Below are 19,663 nucleotides of genomic sequence, written 5' to 3'. Positions count from 1 at the left end.
CTCCTTCACTTCCAACCCCTTTATTTGCCATTATGTATTGCGAAAAATTTGAGATGTTGAAACAGATTGTGCTTGTTTTCATGAACGTTATTGTGTCGTGCAATATTATGTATCTGATTGTTATTTACAATAAATATATGTTGCTACTTTTTAGTCATTAATAGTTATAGCAAATATGCTCCATCTTAAGCCCCTCCTCTCAAAACAAAACATCATTTGTTTAAATCTTTATAATGGTTTCTTTTGCTTCTCTTTGTGGCCCAATTTACCTAACCATTGTAGTTTATTAAATATCCTTGGGACAATAATTTTCCTTTCTGGACAGATGTCACAAAACTGAGTTACAATGAACACTGCTGTAATGTCTGAACTCTGTTCATCAAAACAATTTCTCCCTGCATGTTTGCTTGCTGCTTTCAAGTTCTCTCCTGACCAGGTTCTAAAAGTTCTTTAGCTTGGGCTCTCTGATGCCACTGCTCTGATTAACTAGCTAGTTAGCTAATTCTTTCCCTAAGAATTTGCTATTTGAGATCCACTTTTCTACATACTGCTATTACTTAATCTTTAATATTTTTTTACTAGGAAAGAATACATGTATAGACAGCTATTATTCTACACAAAACTGTACTAATAGAGAGCTTTTTAAATTACAAAAGAATTTCCCAACCAATCAAAATACTGTATCATTCAACTTATAGTTTAAGAGAATAGGGTCTAGAACCAGAGTCTGGTTAAAAATTCTGTCTCTGTTACTAGTTGTATGACCTTGGGTAAACTATTTAACCTCTGTGCTTTAATTTCCTAATGTCTAAAATGAAGACAATAACAGTATCTACACATAGGGCAGTTTTGAGGATTGATAAAAAGAGATATAAAATAGCACTTTTCTGGCTTACAAAAATGCTCAGCAAAAGTTAGATTCTATAATCATTATCATCAGTATCTCTGACATTCAGCTCTGAGATGAAAGTTACATTACAAAAATGCCTTAAGATTTTTTATCATCTAGAATAAACACCAGAAACAGTTTAACTTGGGTTCATGACAAAGACTTTTCATAAGGTAACAAATATGTCATCTCTAAATATTTTCAAAATAATTAAATAAACATTTGTTTTAAAACAAAGTTATATTTTGTTTTTGGTGAGATGAACAGTTTCTCTATTTTGGAGTTGGAAATTTCTTTAAAAAATTAACTTTATTGAGGTATAATTGCTTAGAATAAAATGCACCTGTTTAAATACAATTTGATGAGGTTTGACAATATTTACACCTGTGTAATCTCTACCACAATCAAGATATTAAACATTTCTATCATCCCAAATCTTATCCCCCTTACCAGTCAATCCTTACCCTACTCCCAGCCTAGGCAACTACTGATGTACTCTAGACAGTGGTTCTCAAAGTATGCCCTAAGGGATCGAGAAATCAAAACTATTTTCACAATAAAATTAAGATTTTTTTCACACCTTTCATTCTCATTCTTTCGTTGAGTGTACAGTGGAGTTTTCCAGAGGCTGGCTACATGATGTCAGATATTATAACAGACTGAATTCAGAAGCAGATATGAGAATTTAGCTATCTTCTATTAAGCCAGACATTAAAGAGATTTGCAAAAATATAAATGTCATTCTTACTGAAATAGTTTTGTTTTTAAAAAATTAAAGCATGTTATTTGTATTAACATGTAATGGGTTACTGTTATTTTATTTTACTTTAAAAAAATATTTACTTATTTAATTAATTTATTTATTTGGCTGCTTCGGGTCTTAGTTTTGGCACACAGGATCTTCGTCGAAGCATGTGGGATCTTTTGTTGCGACGTGCGGGCTCTTCATTGCAGCACGCAGGCTTCTCTCTAGCTGTGGCGTGTGGGTTTTCTCTTCTCTAGTGGAGGTGCGTGAGCTCAGTGGTTGTGGCGCGTGGGCTTAGTTGTCCTGTCGCGTGTGGGATCTTAGTTCCCTGACCAGGGATAGAACCCATGTCCCCTGCATTGGAAGGCGGATTCTTTATCACTGGATCACAAGCGCAGTCTTGGGTTATTGTTATTTTAAAATGAATTAATACGTACTAATTTTTTTCTCAGTTTCATCTTCTAATATAGTTAATATCAATAGATATAGCCCACAAGATAAAAGCTCTTTGGAATCCTTAATTTTTTTTTTTTTTTTTTTGTGGTACGTGGGCCTCTCACTATTGTGGCCTCTCCTGTTGCGGAGCACAGGCTCCGGACGCGCAGGCTCAGCGGCCATGGCTCACGGGCCCAGCCGCTCCGCGGCATGTGGGATCTTCCCGGACAGGGGCATGAACCTGTGTCCCCTGCATCGGCAGGCAGACTCTCAACCACTGCACCACCAGGGAAGCCCTGGAGTCCTTAATATTTGAGTATAAAAAAGTCTTTGGCTAAAATGTTGAACTAGATGGTGGTTCCTAATTTTAAAATGCTATGATTCCATAGTATGTGAAAGCTATGTGTAGAATTTTCAATCAAGTATTCACTCGTAACAATGAAATAGTGGTCTAAATGTGCTGATATATCTCAGCACAACCTAAAGCCAAATATAACCATTTTAACCATTTAAAACAGAGGAAAACTAGATTATAACTTTCTCTTGAAAGGGACCATGCTATCTAATTTTTTGTATTTTGACAGCATCTAGCTCAATGCATGGCTAGATGAATCCCTTCCATTAGAATTAATTTAAAAAAAATCATTACCTTTTACCAAATACAGAGGCTTTTCTTTCAGATGTGGGTTTGTTTATATTCAATTTTCCAAAGGTTGATTTCTCTTTGCTTTAAGAAAAGAAGAAAAACAAACTCTTTAAATAAGTGGAAAAATATTAGTTCAAGAAACTTTTGTAAATACATTGGAACCAACCCCTCTTCCTCATTACCTATAAGAATAATTCAAAATCACGAATTTTTTTTTTTGCGGTACGCGGGCCTCTCACTGTTGCGGCCTCTCCCATTGTGGAGCACAGGCTGCGGCCGCGCAGGCTCAGCAGCCATGGCTCACGGGCCCAGCCGCTCCGCGGCATGTGGGATCTTCCCAGACCGGGGCACGAACCCGTGTGCCCTGCATCGGCAGGCGGACTCTCAACCACTGCGCCACCAGGGAAGCCCAAAATCATGAAAATTTTTAGCAGCAATCATAGTTATCAAAAATAGGATAGGCTTACAACACAGTATGAGCATTAACACTAAAACGTTCAGAAAAAAGGAGGAAAAAACCCCTTATCTACATTGTAATTTTAATTATCCTAAAATATGTACATTTATGGATAACAACTTCAAAGGAAAAGAAATGACTTAAAATAGATATTTTCAATCATAGAATGATTGCCACATTTAACATTTTTTCTTTTGAGGCTCACTCTTTATTAGACTGCAGCTACAATTAAGAACATACATTGCATCAATTACAGACCAGAAACAAAGGCAGCCTTTTAGCCTTGAATTGCATTCAAGGCACAAATCTTTTGGAGTAGTGATGTGCAACATTACAAAACATTTCTCTTATTTCAGAAGAAAAATATATATAAATATTTCAGATTTCTAAAAGTAGCAGAGGCTCATACTATGTAAACCCAAGTAACTTAAGAACACTTAGCAAGTAACTTTTACCTTGGTAATAGAGAAGGACTGATAGCACTCAACATGGTTACACATAGTCTTCTCTTAATTGTAAGAAATTCATTCATAGGGAAAAATTAGTTTATGATTTTAAGTTCTTTTTTTCCCTCATTTTATTTTTTATTAAAAAAATTTAAAAAAATTGAAGTCATTTGATTTACAATGTTTCAGGGGTATAGCAAAGTGACTGAAATACACACACACACACACACACACACACACACACACACACACACTTTTCCGGATTCTTTTCAATTACAGATCATTACAGGATATTGACTATAGTGATAGCAAGTTCTTTGAGGCACCTTTTTTTTTCCCAGTGAATCCTGAGGAAATAGTTTGGAGAAGTGGTGTTCTGTAGGCTGCTACTAAACTGCAGCTAATTGTCAGGGCAAATAATACCTTTCATTGAGAACTGTGCTAGCTGGATACACCTCAGTAAATAGAAGTTACAGCACAGAACCTGCTCAAACAAGCAGCTCTAAATCTAAAGTAAAGGAGGAAAATAAAAGAGTGAAAGAGTGCTGAAAAGGAATTAGCAGTCCCTCAGGGATTGCCTAGCAAAAGATGTGGCTTTGGAGATTTAACTATCAAATGAGATAAAACACAACACCTAGTAACACGCCCACTTTTAGCCTTCACTGACTCCAAATTAGGTACCACTGAGAACAGATAAGATTCATCACAGTATCACTCATACTACATCTTGGTATTAACCTCCTTTACAGATTTCTTTGCCAAAGACAATAAGGCATAGGTACTCACGTTTGAGGGGTATGGAGGCCTGGTTTATTTAAGTCCTGGGATCTTAATTCCTGCATAGAGAGGCGCCCAGCACCACCGGTGGAAAATGAACTGCGTTTCATGTTTATGACCTGCATTCACGAATTTGGTAATGAACAAGTCTTTCCAGACACAGATGGTACATTAAGAAACAACTATTATCTTTACTCTCAAACAGAAAGGCAGCCAAGTTTCAGTTTTTTCAAGATAATCTTTCCCGGTCTATCTTTGCTTGTTCATGTAAGGTGAAGTCCTCATTTGCAGGGAACATCTATCTATTTAATTCCATTAAAAAATATTCAATACACATAAACACTTACTAACTGCCTACCATGTACAAGGGAGTGTGCAAGCAATGCAAACAATACAAAGGTGAATAAGGTATGATTCCTACCTTCACAGGGTATTTATGGTAGTTAAACTCCTAAATCCTAACTCAGACCACATCACCACTGTTGGCTGTGCCTATTTCAATGGGAAGTCAGAGGCTACTGACAAGAACTACCTGATGTTTCCTTTTCTTTGGTCTTGGAACAGAGCTACTCAGTTTTCTTTTCCTAATGTCCATCTCTCCTGCTCTCTCCTTAACCTACTGTTTCCCATTTACATTATTCAATTACTGCCCCTCGTCAATTACTGCCCCTCGTGCTTCAATCTCCCTCTCAACAAGGATAAATGATCTGGTCTACAGACTGCTTCCATTTTCTCAGGCCACATTCACATCTCATTCCCTTCCCATCTACTGAAACGGTTGCCTCCTGAGATACTCATGACTGACAAATCTTTTGATCCTATCTTAACTCTGAGGCATTAGACACTATACACCTCGCCCTTCCAGGTCCTGCCCTGGTTTCCAAGAAAGTGGACATCTGTGGTTATCCTTGTACTTCTTGGGGCTCTCCTTTGTCTCTTAAACTGATTACACTCTTTCCTTCTTTGTTTGGCTATTTCTTCTTCAGTATACGCTTCTGATCTATTAAACTTTTCCACTCTCACCTATATGTCCACTCCCAATCTCCACTTAAAATGTACTCTTAAAATCTGAGGTTAAGACTTTCAGATGTACTCCTTACACGGCCACCAGGATGTTACACTGGTATCTCAAACGCACCATAGCAAACAGTTATTCATCTCGTCCTTCCTCGCCCTGCTCCCATCCATTCTTCCCCTTTTCCTCTCTCCATGTTCTCTTCACCCCACCAGTGTCACCTTGGCCTTCCCCTTCTCCCTTGGAAAATCACTGCCATAAGAAATTTATTGGACTCCGGGAAACTAGCGCCTCGCACAGATGGGGCCCGGGGGCCGGTTACAACAGCAAACACCAAAACGTCGTTCCTCAGGGCCCGTGAATCTAACTTTTTGGCGCCCTGGCGTTCTCCCTTTAGCCCAGTGCTGCCGGAACAAAATTAACCCAAAGTCATTAGTCACCTTTCTTCCAGCTTCCCGATACGACGCAGGGACCGAACTGCTGTAAACCGTGCTATTGCCCGCTAGACAGGACGTCAGCCGCCAAAACACGACCTCCTTCCTCCACCCGCCAGCGCCGTTCGAATTTTAAAATCTCCGGCGGCGCTGACGTCATCGCGCACGACATGCGCGCGCGTGCGCAGCTCTCGCGCGCCGCTCGTCGCCGGAACTCTGCGTGTTGGTGAAGTGCTGCCGCCTCACGGGGGCGCTCGGGCGTCTCCCGGCAGCTGTAAGCGTCCTATGCGAAGTCTGGTGCGACCCTTAAATTTAGCTGTGAACACCCGAGCGCTTTATGTCCCTGAGTAGCGAGCAGAGCGCTCTAAGCAGCCCTGGAAACGTTCTTTCCGTACAGCAACATGGCGGCTCCTGTTGACTGTTAGAAAAGGAGATTTTTTTTTCCTTTGCCCTGAGAGGAGTGTCTTTCAGGACCACTGTTTAGATGGGTGCTGTTTCATGAAGCAAGTCTGGGAAGGCGGCGTGCACTTTTCTGACAAGGGAGGCGGCGAGGTAAGGAGATAGTGACGGCCGAGAGTGGGCGCAGTCGGCCCCAGGGTCGCGCTGCTGAGGCCGCCTCCAGGGTTCGGGCTCAGACCTTGAGTGCTCTCTGGGGTTCCAGGTGCTCTAGCGGTGGCCTGCGGAAAGCTGGATGATCCAGTGTGGAGCTGAGAATTAGGAGAGAAAAGTGACCTGAGCACAGTAGGTTACTTTGCTAAAATATGACATCCCCGCTTCCCTGCGTTTGAACTCTGAGGCAAACACAGCCCCAAACTTGGAGAGTGGTGGGTTGCGGGAGGGCAGCTCAGAGCCGAAGTTTGGATACCTGGGTCTTGTAGCAATTGTGCCACCAACCAGTTATAATTTTGGGCACGTCACCTTTCCTGTCTGAGTTTAGAACTTAATCAGGAAAGTTGGGTTTTACTTCTACTGTCTAATTCTCAGAGGTGTGTGTTTGTTTTAAAGGAAGAGAATGTCTGTGGTGCATGAGCTATCACCAGGATGGTTACTGGATCATCTTTCTTTCATTAACAAGATAAGTTATGAACTTCACCAGCATCATGAACCTTGTTGCAGTAAAAATGAGCCTACTTCTTCTGTTCACCTTGATACTCTTCACATGGATTCTATGTCCTCTTTTGGAGCCTCTGCTACCTGTATTGCTTCTACCACTAAGCCAGAAAATGATGATGGAGGAAATTGTGAAATGTTCATACAAAAATATGTTTTTCGATCTGAACTGTTTGATGTCACCAAACCTTATATAACTTCTGCTATTCACAAAGAATGCCAACAAAGTAATGAAAAGGAGGAGCTAGTAAATGATGTTAAGAAAGAAATCTCCATTTCTGTTAATGGGAAGGTAATAAGTTTAAGAAATTTAAATTTTTCTACAGAGAACACAAATTTATTATTCCAGCATCTCATATATCTTGTGATTTACTAAGTATAAAGAATAGTCAATAAAGCATAATAAGACTTTAGCATATCCAGAGTGATTTTAAACTTTTTGCTAACATTCTACCATTCTTAGAAGGCCAAATTTGCGTATTTCAGAAGTAAGCAAAGTTGATTCAAAAGTGAATGCTCTGTAAATTAAACAAACAAAACTAAGTAACAAAAAAAGAAACCCTGTCTGCCTAGGTTTTTGTATTAATTGCATGTTTTTACACCTATTTTTGCTCAAAAATATGTTTCTTTCTCTGTAAAATTCTAAAGTAGTATATAGCAGTATAAAGGGGGAATTTTAGAGATTTATCCTTTGGGGATAAGCTTGTATAATAAATGTTTGGAAGAAGGGTGATATTTTTGTAAAGTTTCTAGTGATAAAGCTAGACAGCTACTATGGAAAATATATATTCTTAAAGTATATATATTTGTATACACATTGGTGCAATCAGAAGTTTTGAGAATGCCATATAGAGTCAGATTAATTATGCTTGAATACTTTTTATGTATTTGAAGAGCTCAGAGGTGATTACACAAAATACATTTCAGATAGATTATATTAACATTTTCTTTGTTAGAGATAGGAATTACATTCATTATTCACCCAATAAATGTTTGAGATCTTTCTATGTGCTATTGTACAAAGATTGATGAAATAAGATAAATAAAATCTCTGCCTTTTTTAGATCTTACAATTGAGTGGGGAAGAAAGATACTAAATAAGAAAGCATGTTGAGAATTAGAATAAGGGAAGTAATAGAGAGTCCATGTATTTATTAAACACAAGAACTTTTGTTGTTAGCCTGCTAGGAGTTTGCCACCATGTAGGCACTGAGATTTCAGCAATGAAAAGTAACAAAGTCCCTGCTCTATATTGCAGTCTTACATGTTCTCTGCTATGGAGTTGTTAGATGTAGAACAGTGTTAATATATCTTATTTATACCTAATCCTCAGATTACACATACAGATCTATTAAAAGTATATTGCAAATTGTTTTTGTTATAGAAATTCAGAAAGTTCAGAATAATTATACCATATATCAACTGATAGATGACTCTTGGTGTCTCTTATACAGTGTCACAGTTTCCTTGTGTTCTATGGATGTCAGTGCCATTTTATTACATTGTACTAGTTCTTACTAATAGTAGATAACGCCTACATGGCCTTTTATCACCCATTAAGTTTGAAGTAATAATAATAATTATTATTATGTGGGAAATCTTACCTCCCCAGTCCACACTCTTTGCACTTATTTTGACCTCAGTAGTTAATTATTACCTCTTAAAGAATGAGATATACAATATGGAAAATGTGATAAAAAAGAAGTACTAATATATTTCAAAATATCATTATTTTGATGGATGGCCACATAATTTTTTTCCCTGTAATTTACTCTTTAGAAGCGTAAGAGATGTGTTGTTTTCAATCAAGGTGAATTGGATGCTATGGAATACCATACAAAGGTACGTTGTAAAATATTCATTGATGACTTTGGAAGGTTAATGTGAACTAGTATAAATAAATGGACAACGTAAATAAGGATGTTCTTAAATATCAATCAGTCATTTTTATTTATTTGTTTATTTTTTGCGGTACGTGGGCCTCTCACTGCTGTGGCCTCTCCCGTTGCGGAGCACAGGCTCCGGACGCACAGGATCAGTGGCCATGGATAACGGGCCCAGCCGCGGAGCCCCGGACCAGGGCACGAACCCATGTCCCCTGCATCGGCAGGCGGACTCTCAACCACTGCACCACCAGGGAAGCCCAATCAGTCATTTTTTAAAACATTATTATTTATTTATTTATATTTACTTTTGGCTGCGTTGGGTTTTAATTGCTGCTGCCGGGCTTTCTCTAGTTGTGGCGAGCTGGGGCTACTCTTCATTATGGTGCACAGGCTTCTCATTGCAGTGGCTTCTCTTGTTGTGGAACACGGGCTCTAGGTGTGCGGGCTTCAGTAGTTGTGGCTCGCGGGCTCAGTAGTTGTGGCTTGTGGGCTCAGTAGTTGTGGCTTGCGGGCTCTAGAGCGCAGGCTCAGTAGTTGTGGCGCACAGACTTAGTTGCTCTGTGGCATGTGGGATCTTCCTGGACCAGGGCTTGAACCCGTGTTCCCTGCATTGGCAGGCGAATTCTTAACCACTGTGCCACCAGGGAAGTCCCTCAAGCAATCATTTTGATCAAGGTTAGAATTTAACAGTGGAGTGATTTATCATTACTTTTATTGTAATGAACAATTTAAACCGATTTTTATTAAAATCTCATATACTTCTAATTTACATATTTAACATAAGTAAACTTATGCTATATTGGTTAAGTCCAGAAATTTTCTGAGTTATAAAAGCCTACTGTCAGTAGGTAAAACAACTTAAGATAGTGGCAGAAGAAAGTGAATAAGATGAAGGATGTATTTCTAGAACTCAGAGGTTATTGAGATCTGGGAGTTAAAGAAATGAGAGGAAACAGAGGGTACAAATTGTTTTAGATCTCAGTGTCTTTCCTACTTTTATTTACTTAATCTTTAATTGCTGACATTTAGGTATAGTATGCACATGTCATTTTCTATATATATATATATATTTTTTGCGGTACGCGGGCCTCTCACCGCTGCGGCCTCTCCAGCTGCGGAGCACAGGCTCCGGACGCGCAGGCTCAGCGGCCATGGTTCACGGGCCCAGCCTTTCCGCGGCATGTGGGATCTTCCCGGATCGGGGCACGAACCCATGTCCCCTGCATCAGCAGGCGGACTCCCAACCACTGCGCCACCAGGGAAGCCCCATTTTCTATATTTATGTGTGGTATCTGCAGGATAAATTTCGTCTTTTTTTTTTTTTTGGTACACGGGCCTCTCACTGTTGTGGCCTCTCCCTTTGCGGAGCGCAGGCTCTGGATGCACAGGCTCAGTGGCCATGGCTCACGGTCCCAGCCGCTCCGCGGTATGTGGGATCTTCCCAGACCGGGGCACGAACCCGTGTCCCCTGCATCGGCAGGCGGATTCTCAACCACTGCGCCACCAGGGAAGACCCTGCAGGATAAATTTCGACAGTCTGGGTCAGAGGGTTGGAACATTTTGATAGATACTGCCAAATTGCTGCTGTGGAGATTGTATCATCTTATTAGCACACTAGAAATGTATAATTTTGCCTGTTTTCGCACATCCTCACCATTACAGTATATTATCGGGTTTTTTTTGCGGTATGCGGACCTCTCACTGTTGTGGCCTCTCCCATTGCGGAGCACAGGCTCCGGACGCACAGGCTCAGCGGCCATGGCTCATGGGCCTGGCTGCTTCACGGCATGTGGGATCCTCCCGGACCAGGGCACGAACCCGTGTCCACTGCATTGGCAGGCGGACTCTCAACCACTGCGCCACCAGGGAAGCCCTCTGTGTATTCTTACTTACTGAGTGTTATTATCAAATGTGGTTACTGAATTTTATAAAATTTTTTTTTTTTTTGCGGTACGCGGGCCTCTCACCGTTGTGGAGCACAGGCTCCGGACGTGCAAGCTCAGTGGCCATGGCTCACGGGCCCAACCACTCGGCATGTGGGATCTTCCTGGACCGGGGCACGAACCCATGTCCCCTGCATCGGCAGGCGGACTCTCAACCACTGCGCCACCAGGGAAGCCCTTATCAAATGTTTTTTAAGCGTCTATGGAGCTTGAATGGATCTTTCTCCTGATATTTTCCTTTGATTTTTAATCATATGTAACCACCTTACATTTGTAGTATATATTCAAATGACCATGATGTATTATTTTTAAAATGTTCTGCTGTATTTTGTTTGCTACTATTTTATTTGGAACAGTCGTAAGTGAGATTGGTTTGAAATATTTAATTTTTTGTTATATATATATAATTATATACAGATATTTACATATTTCAGTGTTGGAAGTTGGAAGTTTTTCTTTTTTTCTCCCCAATTCTCTGAAGTAATCTCTTCTTTAAAAGTTTGGTAGAGCTCCCCTTTGCATCCATCTCAGTATGTTGCTTTTTTGTGGGGATACTTCTTTGACAGCTTTTCCTTTTTCCTCTTTGGAAATCAATTTTAGATTAAAAAAATTCTTTTGTAGTCAATCTTGGTAAATTATGTTATCTTAGAATAGTATCTATTTCATCTAATTTTTCAAATTTGTTCATGCATAGTCTGCTTCTGTGGTTATTTTGCCTTCACTATTTATGTTGTATATTTACTCCCTTTTCCTTGATAGATTAGCTAATGGTTTGCCTAATTTATTAGTTGTTTTTCAAATTAATTTACCTTAAAAATGTCTGACTTACTTCTGCTTTAATCCATTTTAATGTATTCCTTCTGTTTTTTTCTTTTTTTGACTTTCTGAGTTGTCTTATTTCATTTTTTTTCTTCTTTTTTTTTTGGATGGAAGTATTCAATGTTATGATTTTTTTTTCTCGGGGCACTGCAGCATACCATAGGTTCTGATATGTTGTGTTGTAATTGTCATGATGTGAAATTTCATTGATATATCATGGTTTTCTAGAGATTTGCTTAAGAGTTGTTTGTAATAGAGTTTTAAATTTCCATGCTGGAATGGTATTTTTGATTTGATAGTTAATGTTATATTTATCTCCATAAAAAAATGCCAGATTGCTTTCCAAAGTAGTTGTAGTGTTTTGCATTTCCCACCAGCAAAGTGTGAGAGCTCTCTTTGCTTCATATCCTCACTAGCATTGATATCATCAGATTTTTGATTTTAGGAATTCTTTTAAGTGTGTAGTGGTATTTTATTGAGGTTTTAACTTGCATTTCCTTAATGACTAATAATGTTGAGAATCTTTTCATTTGCTATACATCCATATACATCCATCTGCTATACATTCTTTGTTGAAGTTTTCATAGGATCAGTGTTTTTTCATCCTTGAATATTTGAAGTAATTCACCAGTGAAATTATCTAGACCTGGAGTTTCCTTTTGGGGAAGGTTTTTAGGAACAATATAAGGTTCTTTAATAGATAACAGGGATTTTCAGATTTTCTGCTTTTGCTTATGTCAGTTTTGGCGAGTTGTATTTTCTAAGAAATTTGTGTTTCATCCAACTTGTCAAATTTATTGTCATGAAGTTGTTCATAATATTCTCTTATCATGTTTTTAATGTCTGTAGGATTTGTGAAGATAAGTGATACCCCTTTTCATTCCTGATGTTGGTGATTTGTATTCTTTCCTTTTCTTGCTAGGGGCTTGTTACTTTGTTGTTGTTGTTTTTTCAAAGAACCAGCTTTTTTTTTTTTTTACTGTGGCAAAATATACATAAAATAAAATTTACCACTTTAACCGTTTTTAGGTGTACAATTCAGTTGTATTGAGTACATTCACATTGTTTTGTAACCATCGCCATTATTTATCTCCTAAATGATTTTTTTTTCCCCAACAGGGAAGTGCCTATTTATTTTTTTGTTAGTGGACATTTGGGATGTTTCCACCTTTTAGCCATTGTGAATAATGCTGCTATGAACATGAGTGTACAAATATCAGTTCCAGTCCCTGCTTTCAATTTTTGGGGGAATATACCCAGAAGTGGAATTATTGGATCATATGATAATTCTAATTTTTTGAGGAACTGCCTTATTGTCTTACACAGTGGTTGTACCATTTTACATTCCCACCAGCAATGCATCAGGGTTTCCAGTTTCTCCATATCCATGTCAGCACTTATTTTCTGTTTTTGTTTTTTTAACAGCCATCCTAATGGGTGTGAGTGGTGTTTCACTGTGGTTTTGATTTGCATTTTTCTGATGATTTATGATGTTGAGCATATTTTTATGTGCTGTTGGCCGTTTGTATGTCTTTTTTGGAGAAATGTCTGTTCATGTCCCTATTCATGTCCTTCACTCATTTTTAAATTGGGTTTTTGTTGTTGTTATTGAGTTTTAGGAGTTTTGTTCTTTTTTCTGGCCATGCTGCACGGCTTTTGGGATCTTAGTTCCCTGACCAGGGATCGAACTTGCACGAAAGCCTGGAGTCCTAACCACTGGACCGCCAGGGAATTCCCTAGGCGTTCTTTTATATTCTGGATATCAATCCCTTATCAGACACATGAATTGATGTTAAGTATATTCAAAGAACCAGCATTTAACTTAGTTAATTTTCTTTACTGTCTATCTATTTTCTATTTTGTTGATATCTGTTCTCTATTATTTTCTTCTTTTTGGTTTACTTTGCTCTTTTTCTAACTTCTTAAAGTAGAAGCTTTTGTCAGTGAATTTAGATTTTTTTAATATAAACACTTAAAGCTATAAGTTTGCCTTGAATCATTGCTTTAGTTGAATTCCACATATTTTGATATTTTGTATTTTCACTTTCATTCACTTCAAAATATTTTCTCATTTCCTCTGTGATTTTATCTTTGACCTATATGAATTATTTACAGGTCTGCTGTTTTGTTCCCAGATATTTGGGGTTTATCTCGATATCTTCTTGTTATTGATTTCTAACTTAAATCCGTTGGGGTATAAGAATATACTCTGATGATTTCAATCCTTTTAAATTTATTGAGCTTTGCTTTACAGTCCAGCATATGAATTATCTTTGTGACTGTATTGTGTGCTATTTTAAATGTATTTTTGAATACGTATTCTATAGTTGTTGGATGCAGTGTTCTATGAATGTCAGGTTAAGTTGGTAGTGTTGTTCAGAACTTCTGTGTCTTTAGAGATTTTTTGTTTAATTAGTCTATCAACTATTGGGTAGATTTTTCTTAGGTGAGTTTAGAATGATGTTTTTAGAGTAAGGCTGATTATTCCTTTTTACTGACACAAAATCCCTGTCAAGAACTGGGATGAACTGTCTTGAGATTTTACTCTATTTGGAAGCTAACAAGTTATCAAGTTTAGGTCTCAGATTTTATTAAAATAGATTTAGACCAAGATTTTATTAAAATAAGGAGTTTATTGCTCTCTGCATAGCAGGAAGCATATGCTTTTTGTTCACTAACTTCCCTTGTATTCAATGGGGATGATGCCAAGGAGCCTCAGTGTATGCTCTGCATGCAGTAGATTTGGTTCATAGCTGAAGAACCACAAGGTTAGGGAACCCCAGTTTTTAAAAATAGGTTGCAAACAAACCTGTCCAACCTTTTGTCCCAGAGTGAGGCTTTATTAACCTTGACAGCAAACAGATCTGCCTTCTGGCTTGGAGGGAGACATGGTCTCCGTCTTCCATGCTATATGAATATCCTTGTGTTGGAGGAACTGATCTTGAGGATATGACCACTGATTGACCTGGACACTTGGAGGCTCCTCACCCCTCCTTTGTCTTTGGACTGTACACTCTGCCCACCGTTCCCACAGTGGGAGCTGTTTTCAAGGACATAGCCTTGAGAGAGTAAGCTGTTGTTGAGATGACCTGGACTGTGTTTGTGACTGAACCCAGTTAAGAGCTGTGTATAAACTTTTAGGATTCTGGGCAACAGGTACAGAGATCTACTTGTCTTGCAGCCTCCCAAGACAAGTGTCGTTTGTAAGTTCTCTTGTTGTTAAACCTGCCATCTTCCCATCTAGAGTGGTCTGCCTCTTTTCTTTGGTCTCTCCTTGCCCTCTGTGTATGGGGGCCAGTTTCAGATTTCACCTGGGAAGCTCTTAAGGTTACAAACCAACACCTTGAAAATTTATTCTGGAACAAAAGCTATCAGTGCCTCTGTTCACACAGAGAGACGCATGGTGAAATGTCCTCCAATTGCCCTGTGAATCATGTTTTCTGGTCTGAGTGTTGGAAACAGGTACTATTCTTGGGCCTGTGAGAGCTCAAGACACTTTCTTTTAGTCCTCTTGGGTGGTTCTTTTCTTGGCCTTGGATAGTTCCCCCACACACTTGGAGTGATCAGTATTTAGGGGAATTTCACCAGTGTGACTACCTGCAGATCTACAGAGTTCTCTCTGTACAGCTCTTTCCTCTCTGATACTCTTCCTGGGTACTCTGTCTTGGCCTCCCCATATTCTCAGCTCTGTCTCCTCAACTATGGATTTCTTCTAGACTCTGCCCAGATTCTTCCTGTGCCTTGGAAAATCTCTGGGCAGTTAGGTGGGGCAGTCATATGGCTTACCTATGATTTCTTTCACTCTCCTTTGTTGCCTGATGTCCAGTGTCTTGAAAGCTTTTGTCCCTATTACTCCATCTTGGAAGTGGAAGTCTCTGGCTGCTTTGAGCGTTTTCAGCAATTTAATTGTGATGTTCCTTAATGTAGTTTTCTCTTCCTCCTCTTCCTCCTCCTCCTCCATTTGTTGATCTTCTTGGATCTGTGAATACATAGTCTTCAGCAAATTTAAAAATTTTTGGCTGTTATCTCCTCAAATATTTTTTCTGTCCCCTTCATTTTGGGCGTTTTTATTGCGTTGTTTTCAAGTGCATTAACCTTTTCTTCTTCAGTGTCTAATCTGCTGTAATTCCAATGTAGTGTATTTTTCACTTGTGCATCGTAGTTTTTAATCTCCAGACACTCAATTTGGTCTTTTCTTATAGTTTCCCTATCTCTTCTTAACAGGTTCATTTTTTCTTTACATTTTTGAACATATGAATATGATTATAATGAGTGCCTTAATTTCCCTTTCTACTTTTTTCCCCCTAATCTTTAAAAATGGGCTGCACAAGCCCTGTGTGAACTCTGGGGATTTCTCCCTCTGATCATTTTATCTGGTTCTTTCCCTGACCTTGGGTATTTCATCACATACATGTGCTGATCACTACTCAGCTGGAGACTTGACCCTTTGCAGCTCTCAAGAGCTCTCTGTCTATGCAGCTGTCTCCTCTCTGGTATCCTGCCCTGAAAACTCTAGCTTCCTTGGCCTTTGCAGACTCCCAGCTCTATCTCCTTAACTCAGAGAGACTGTTGGACTCTGAATGGGTCTCTTTCCTGTACTGCTACCTAGAAACTTTCTCAAGGCAGTAAGCTGGAGCAATTGGTTTCTCCTTTTTTAGGGACTACTGTTCTACATTGCTTGACATCCATCCAAGGTCTGAAAACTGTTTTTTAAAAATAATTTTTGGGCTTCCCTGGTGGCGCAGTGGTTGAGAGTCCGCCTGCCGTTGCAGGGGACATGGGTTCGTGCCCCGGTCCAGGAGGATCCCGTGTGCCGCGGAGCGGCTGGGCCCGTGAGCCATGGCCACTGAGCCTGCGTGTCCGGAGCCTGTGCTCCGCAACGGGAGAGGCTGCAACAGTGAGAGGCCCACATAACGCAGAAAAAAAAAAATTTTTTTTTAAGTAATTTCAGATTAAAGGTACTTCATCTTGTCCAGAAGCAGAACTTGGCTTTTAATTTTATAATTATTTTGGTTGTATTATTGAAAACCTTTGTTTATATATTCATTTTATAGAGTTAATTTTTATCTTTTTTTTTTTTTTTACAGTTCAAGCTATATTTTATAAAATCAAAAATATATTTATTTTAAAATTAAATTACTAGGGGGACTTCCCTGGTGGTCCAGTGGCTAGGTCTCCACGCTCCCAATGCAGGGGGCCTGGGTTCAATCCCTGGTCAGGTAACTAGATCCCACATGCTGTAACTAAAGATCTCGCATGCTGCAATGAAGATCCTGCGTGCTACAACTAAGACCCGCCGCAGCCAAATAAGTAAATAAATAAATATGTAAAAAATTAAGTTACTAGAAAAATTTAAGATTAAATGTGATTTAAACTTAATTCTTTTTTTTTTTTGGCCACACTGCACAGCTTGTGGGATCTTAGTTCCCTGACCAGGGATTGAACCCGTGCCCTTGGCAGTGAAAGCATGGAGACCTAACCACTGGACTGCCAGGGAATTCCCTTAATTCTTTTTATAAATTAGAAATTCCACTTTCTTTTAGAAACATTATCAAATTTATCTTATAAAGTTTTAAGGATACATTTTCTCCGTATTCAATATGTTTGGTTAGTTAATTTTCAGTGAGTTTATGAGATTTGTTTCATTCCACAGTTAAGAAATAGCATTTCAAAGGTGTATTCACACTTTCTAACTTTTTTTGTAGTATAAAGTTATTTTCCTGTAGGCATTAAGAATGTTGATTTTAATCCAAGCGTTGAAATATTCAAAGCATAGTAGGAACTTTATTATTTAGAAAATTGTTTTAATGTCAGTGACTTTTTAATGTACTTAAAAAATTCTCTTACAGATCAGGGGGCTGATTTTGGATGGATCTTCACAGTTAATCCAAGAAGGTCTCAAAAGTGGCTTTCTTCATACACTTTATGAAAAACGGGACAAGTATAGTGATCCCATTACTTTACCACTTGATACCTGCAATTTGTCAGAATTATGTGAAATGGCAAAGCATTTGCCTTCTCTGAATGAAATGGAACTTCAGACATTACAATTGATGGAAGATGATATATCTGTTACGGAGCAGGATTTATTTTTACGGATTGTTGAAAACAACTCTAGCTTTACAAAAATGATTACTTTAATGGGACAGAAATACCTGCTGCCACCAAAAAGCAGTTTTCTTTTGTCTGACATTTCTTGTATGCACCCGCTTCTGAACTGTAAGTAATTATTATGTTTATTATTAGAAAAAGATAATTTATTTGTGGCCTCAGAAGTCAAGAACAAGTCTGGATGTTGAATGAGCACCAGCATTTTGTGATAGGGTAAACACTTAATTTTCTCAGTGTATTTTTTCTTTTAAATTCAATTTTAAAGTGCTGACTTCTGTCTTAAAAATTAAAAAAATTCTTATTACAAAGGGTCAAAAATTTAACTAGTCCCCAAGAGAGTAAACATAGTTACTGTTCTGTACTTAGGAGTTCAGAGTACAGTTGGGGTTGACCAAATAACTTTATTTAGCTTTTATTCATAGCAAAGTAGAAACACTTCATATATGAATGTTAATTCCCAAACCATTCCTAGCCTTTTAGGTTACATTTTAAGCTACTGTTCGAGTTTATTATCTAAAGTTTCTCAAAGTATTTTCCTGTATAAAGTTAAAAAATTAGATATTTATGTCCAGAGTCATATACACCTGAATTTGAATTTAGATTCTGAAGCTTAACTATGAGTCTTTAGGCACTTCACAAAACTGAGCTTCAGTTTCCTAGTCTATAAAATGGATATGATAATACCTACTCCAAGGATAATTTTGGGGATTAGATGAGATAATCTGCATCATGAGCTTAGCTCAGTGATTTATATGTTTCTAACAAATTATAACTTATAATATTCTAAGGGATGATGTAGGTAAGAGGTATATTGATGAAATTGAATTTAATCTGTTTAATGTTATTTGGACATTTTTTAGCAAAATTTTACATTATTAACATAACATAGCTTATTAATGAAAAGCTTATTTTAATTACTTTCAAACCATCTTATAAATGATTGGTTATTCATGTCACAGTATCATAAATTCTTCAGGGTAAATGACAAAATAACAAATTAATGAGAAATTCATGCTATATTTGAACATTTTTCCCCCATTCTTTCTGATCTTTGTTACTCTAATAGTTTAAAAACCATCACCTTCTTATTTTAATTTGCATTCTTTTGATCACTTATGAGATTGTACATTTACAAAAATATACCTCTGTTTATAAAAGGAAAAGGGACAGCTCTTCCTTACAGTAACATTCCAATTAATAAATGTAGATAGAATGATATAACTAGAAAATTTCCATTTGGCACACATCATAGGATTTGGGTGTCAAAATAGTGGATGAAAAGATGAGATGCAGGATATTTGCACAGTCTTAAAATATCTCCCTGCAAAATACTTATTAATTACAAAGGTAAAACTGGAGAAACCTGGCTGACAGCATTTTAACCAAATGATCAAAGGTAGTATCACTAATAATGAGACATTTTGACACTGTGTTTCCTGATAATGTTGCTCTAATAAGGGCATGGTGGTACTCTTGCCAAAAATAAAGAACCTAAATTTAATCACGAGGAAATACCAAACCCAAACTTGAGGGACATTCTATAAAATGACTAGCCAGTAGTCTTCAAAAGTATCAAGGTCATACAAGACAAAGAAAGACTGAGGAACTTTTCCAGATTGGAGGAAAGTTAGGAGACATGCAACTGAATGCAATGTGTGATCGTGGTCCAGAGAAAAGGACACGAGTAGACAATTGGGGACATTTTGTTGTGGTCAGTATATCAGTTAAAAGAAAAGTTTTATTTCATGTAAAAAGTTGAAAAACAAAAGCAAAAAAACGATACCCACCCTATCTAGGCTTGAAATGACCATGTTAATATGGCTACCAAGACTTACAGGACATTTATAAATCATTGATGTCTAGCTAAGGGAGCTGTAGTTATTTTTAGGAAGTCTCTGCAATAGGTGAAATTATGGTAAAATCCCAGAGGTACTAAATTATAAGGGGAAT

The 19,663-nt window shown here is 38.1% G+C and overlaps 2 protein-coding genes across 11 annotated transcripts in view; one reads left to right on the top strand and one right to left on the bottom strand.

Annotated features, from left to right (window-relative positions):
• NDC80 (NDC80 kinetochore complex component) overlaps positions 1-6,010 on the bottom strand; it is a 63,033-nt gene extending 57,023 nt beyond the window's left edge. The window contains exons 1-3 of the mRNA XM_059039428.2: positions 5,851-6,010; positions 4,405-4,514; positions 2,719-2,796 (exon numbers count right to left, since the gene is read on the bottom strand). Of these exons, the coding sequence (XP_058895411.1) occupies positions 2,719-2,796; positions 4,405-4,505 (179 nt within the window). The 5' untranslated portion in view covers positions 4,506-4,514; positions 5,851-6,010. The remainder of the gene's footprint in view (positions 1-2,718; positions 2,797-4,404; positions 4,515-5,850) is intronic.
• Positions 6,011-6,014: 4 nt separating this feature from the next.
• METTL4 (methyltransferase 4, N6-adenosine) overlaps positions 6,015-19,663 on the top strand; it is a 518,759-nt gene continuing 505,110 nt past the window's right edge. For 9 of the 10 annotated variants that reach the window (XR_010837044.1, XR_010837043.1, XR_010837045.1 and 6 more), the window contains exons 1-4: positions 6,049-6,396; positions 6,850-7,246; positions 8,734-8,796; positions 17,452-17,821. Coding sequence is in view for 5 of the 10 variants with exons in the window: in XM_067015869.1 (XP_066871970.1) it covers positions 6,857-7,246; positions 8,734-8,796; positions 17,452-17,821 (823 nt within the window). In the remaining 5 variants the exon portion in view is untranslated. Of the gene's footprint in view, positions 6,397-6,849; positions 7,247-8,733; positions 8,797-17,451; positions 17,822-19,663 lie in introns of all 10 variants that reach the window. The other variant, XM_059039429.2, reaches the window with a different exon arrangement.

Source organism: Kogia breviceps, chromosome 15 (genome assembly GCF_026419965.1).
Source record: "Kogia breviceps isolate mKogBre1 chromosome 15, mKogBre1 haplotype 1, whole genome shotgun sequence".
Classification (NCBI taxonomy): Eukaryota; Metazoa; Chordata; class Mammalia; order Artiodactyla; family Physeteridae; genus Kogia; species Kogia breviceps.
Note: the sequence above shows the minus strand (reverse complement) of the source record. Positions and strands in the feature narration are given on the sequence as shown.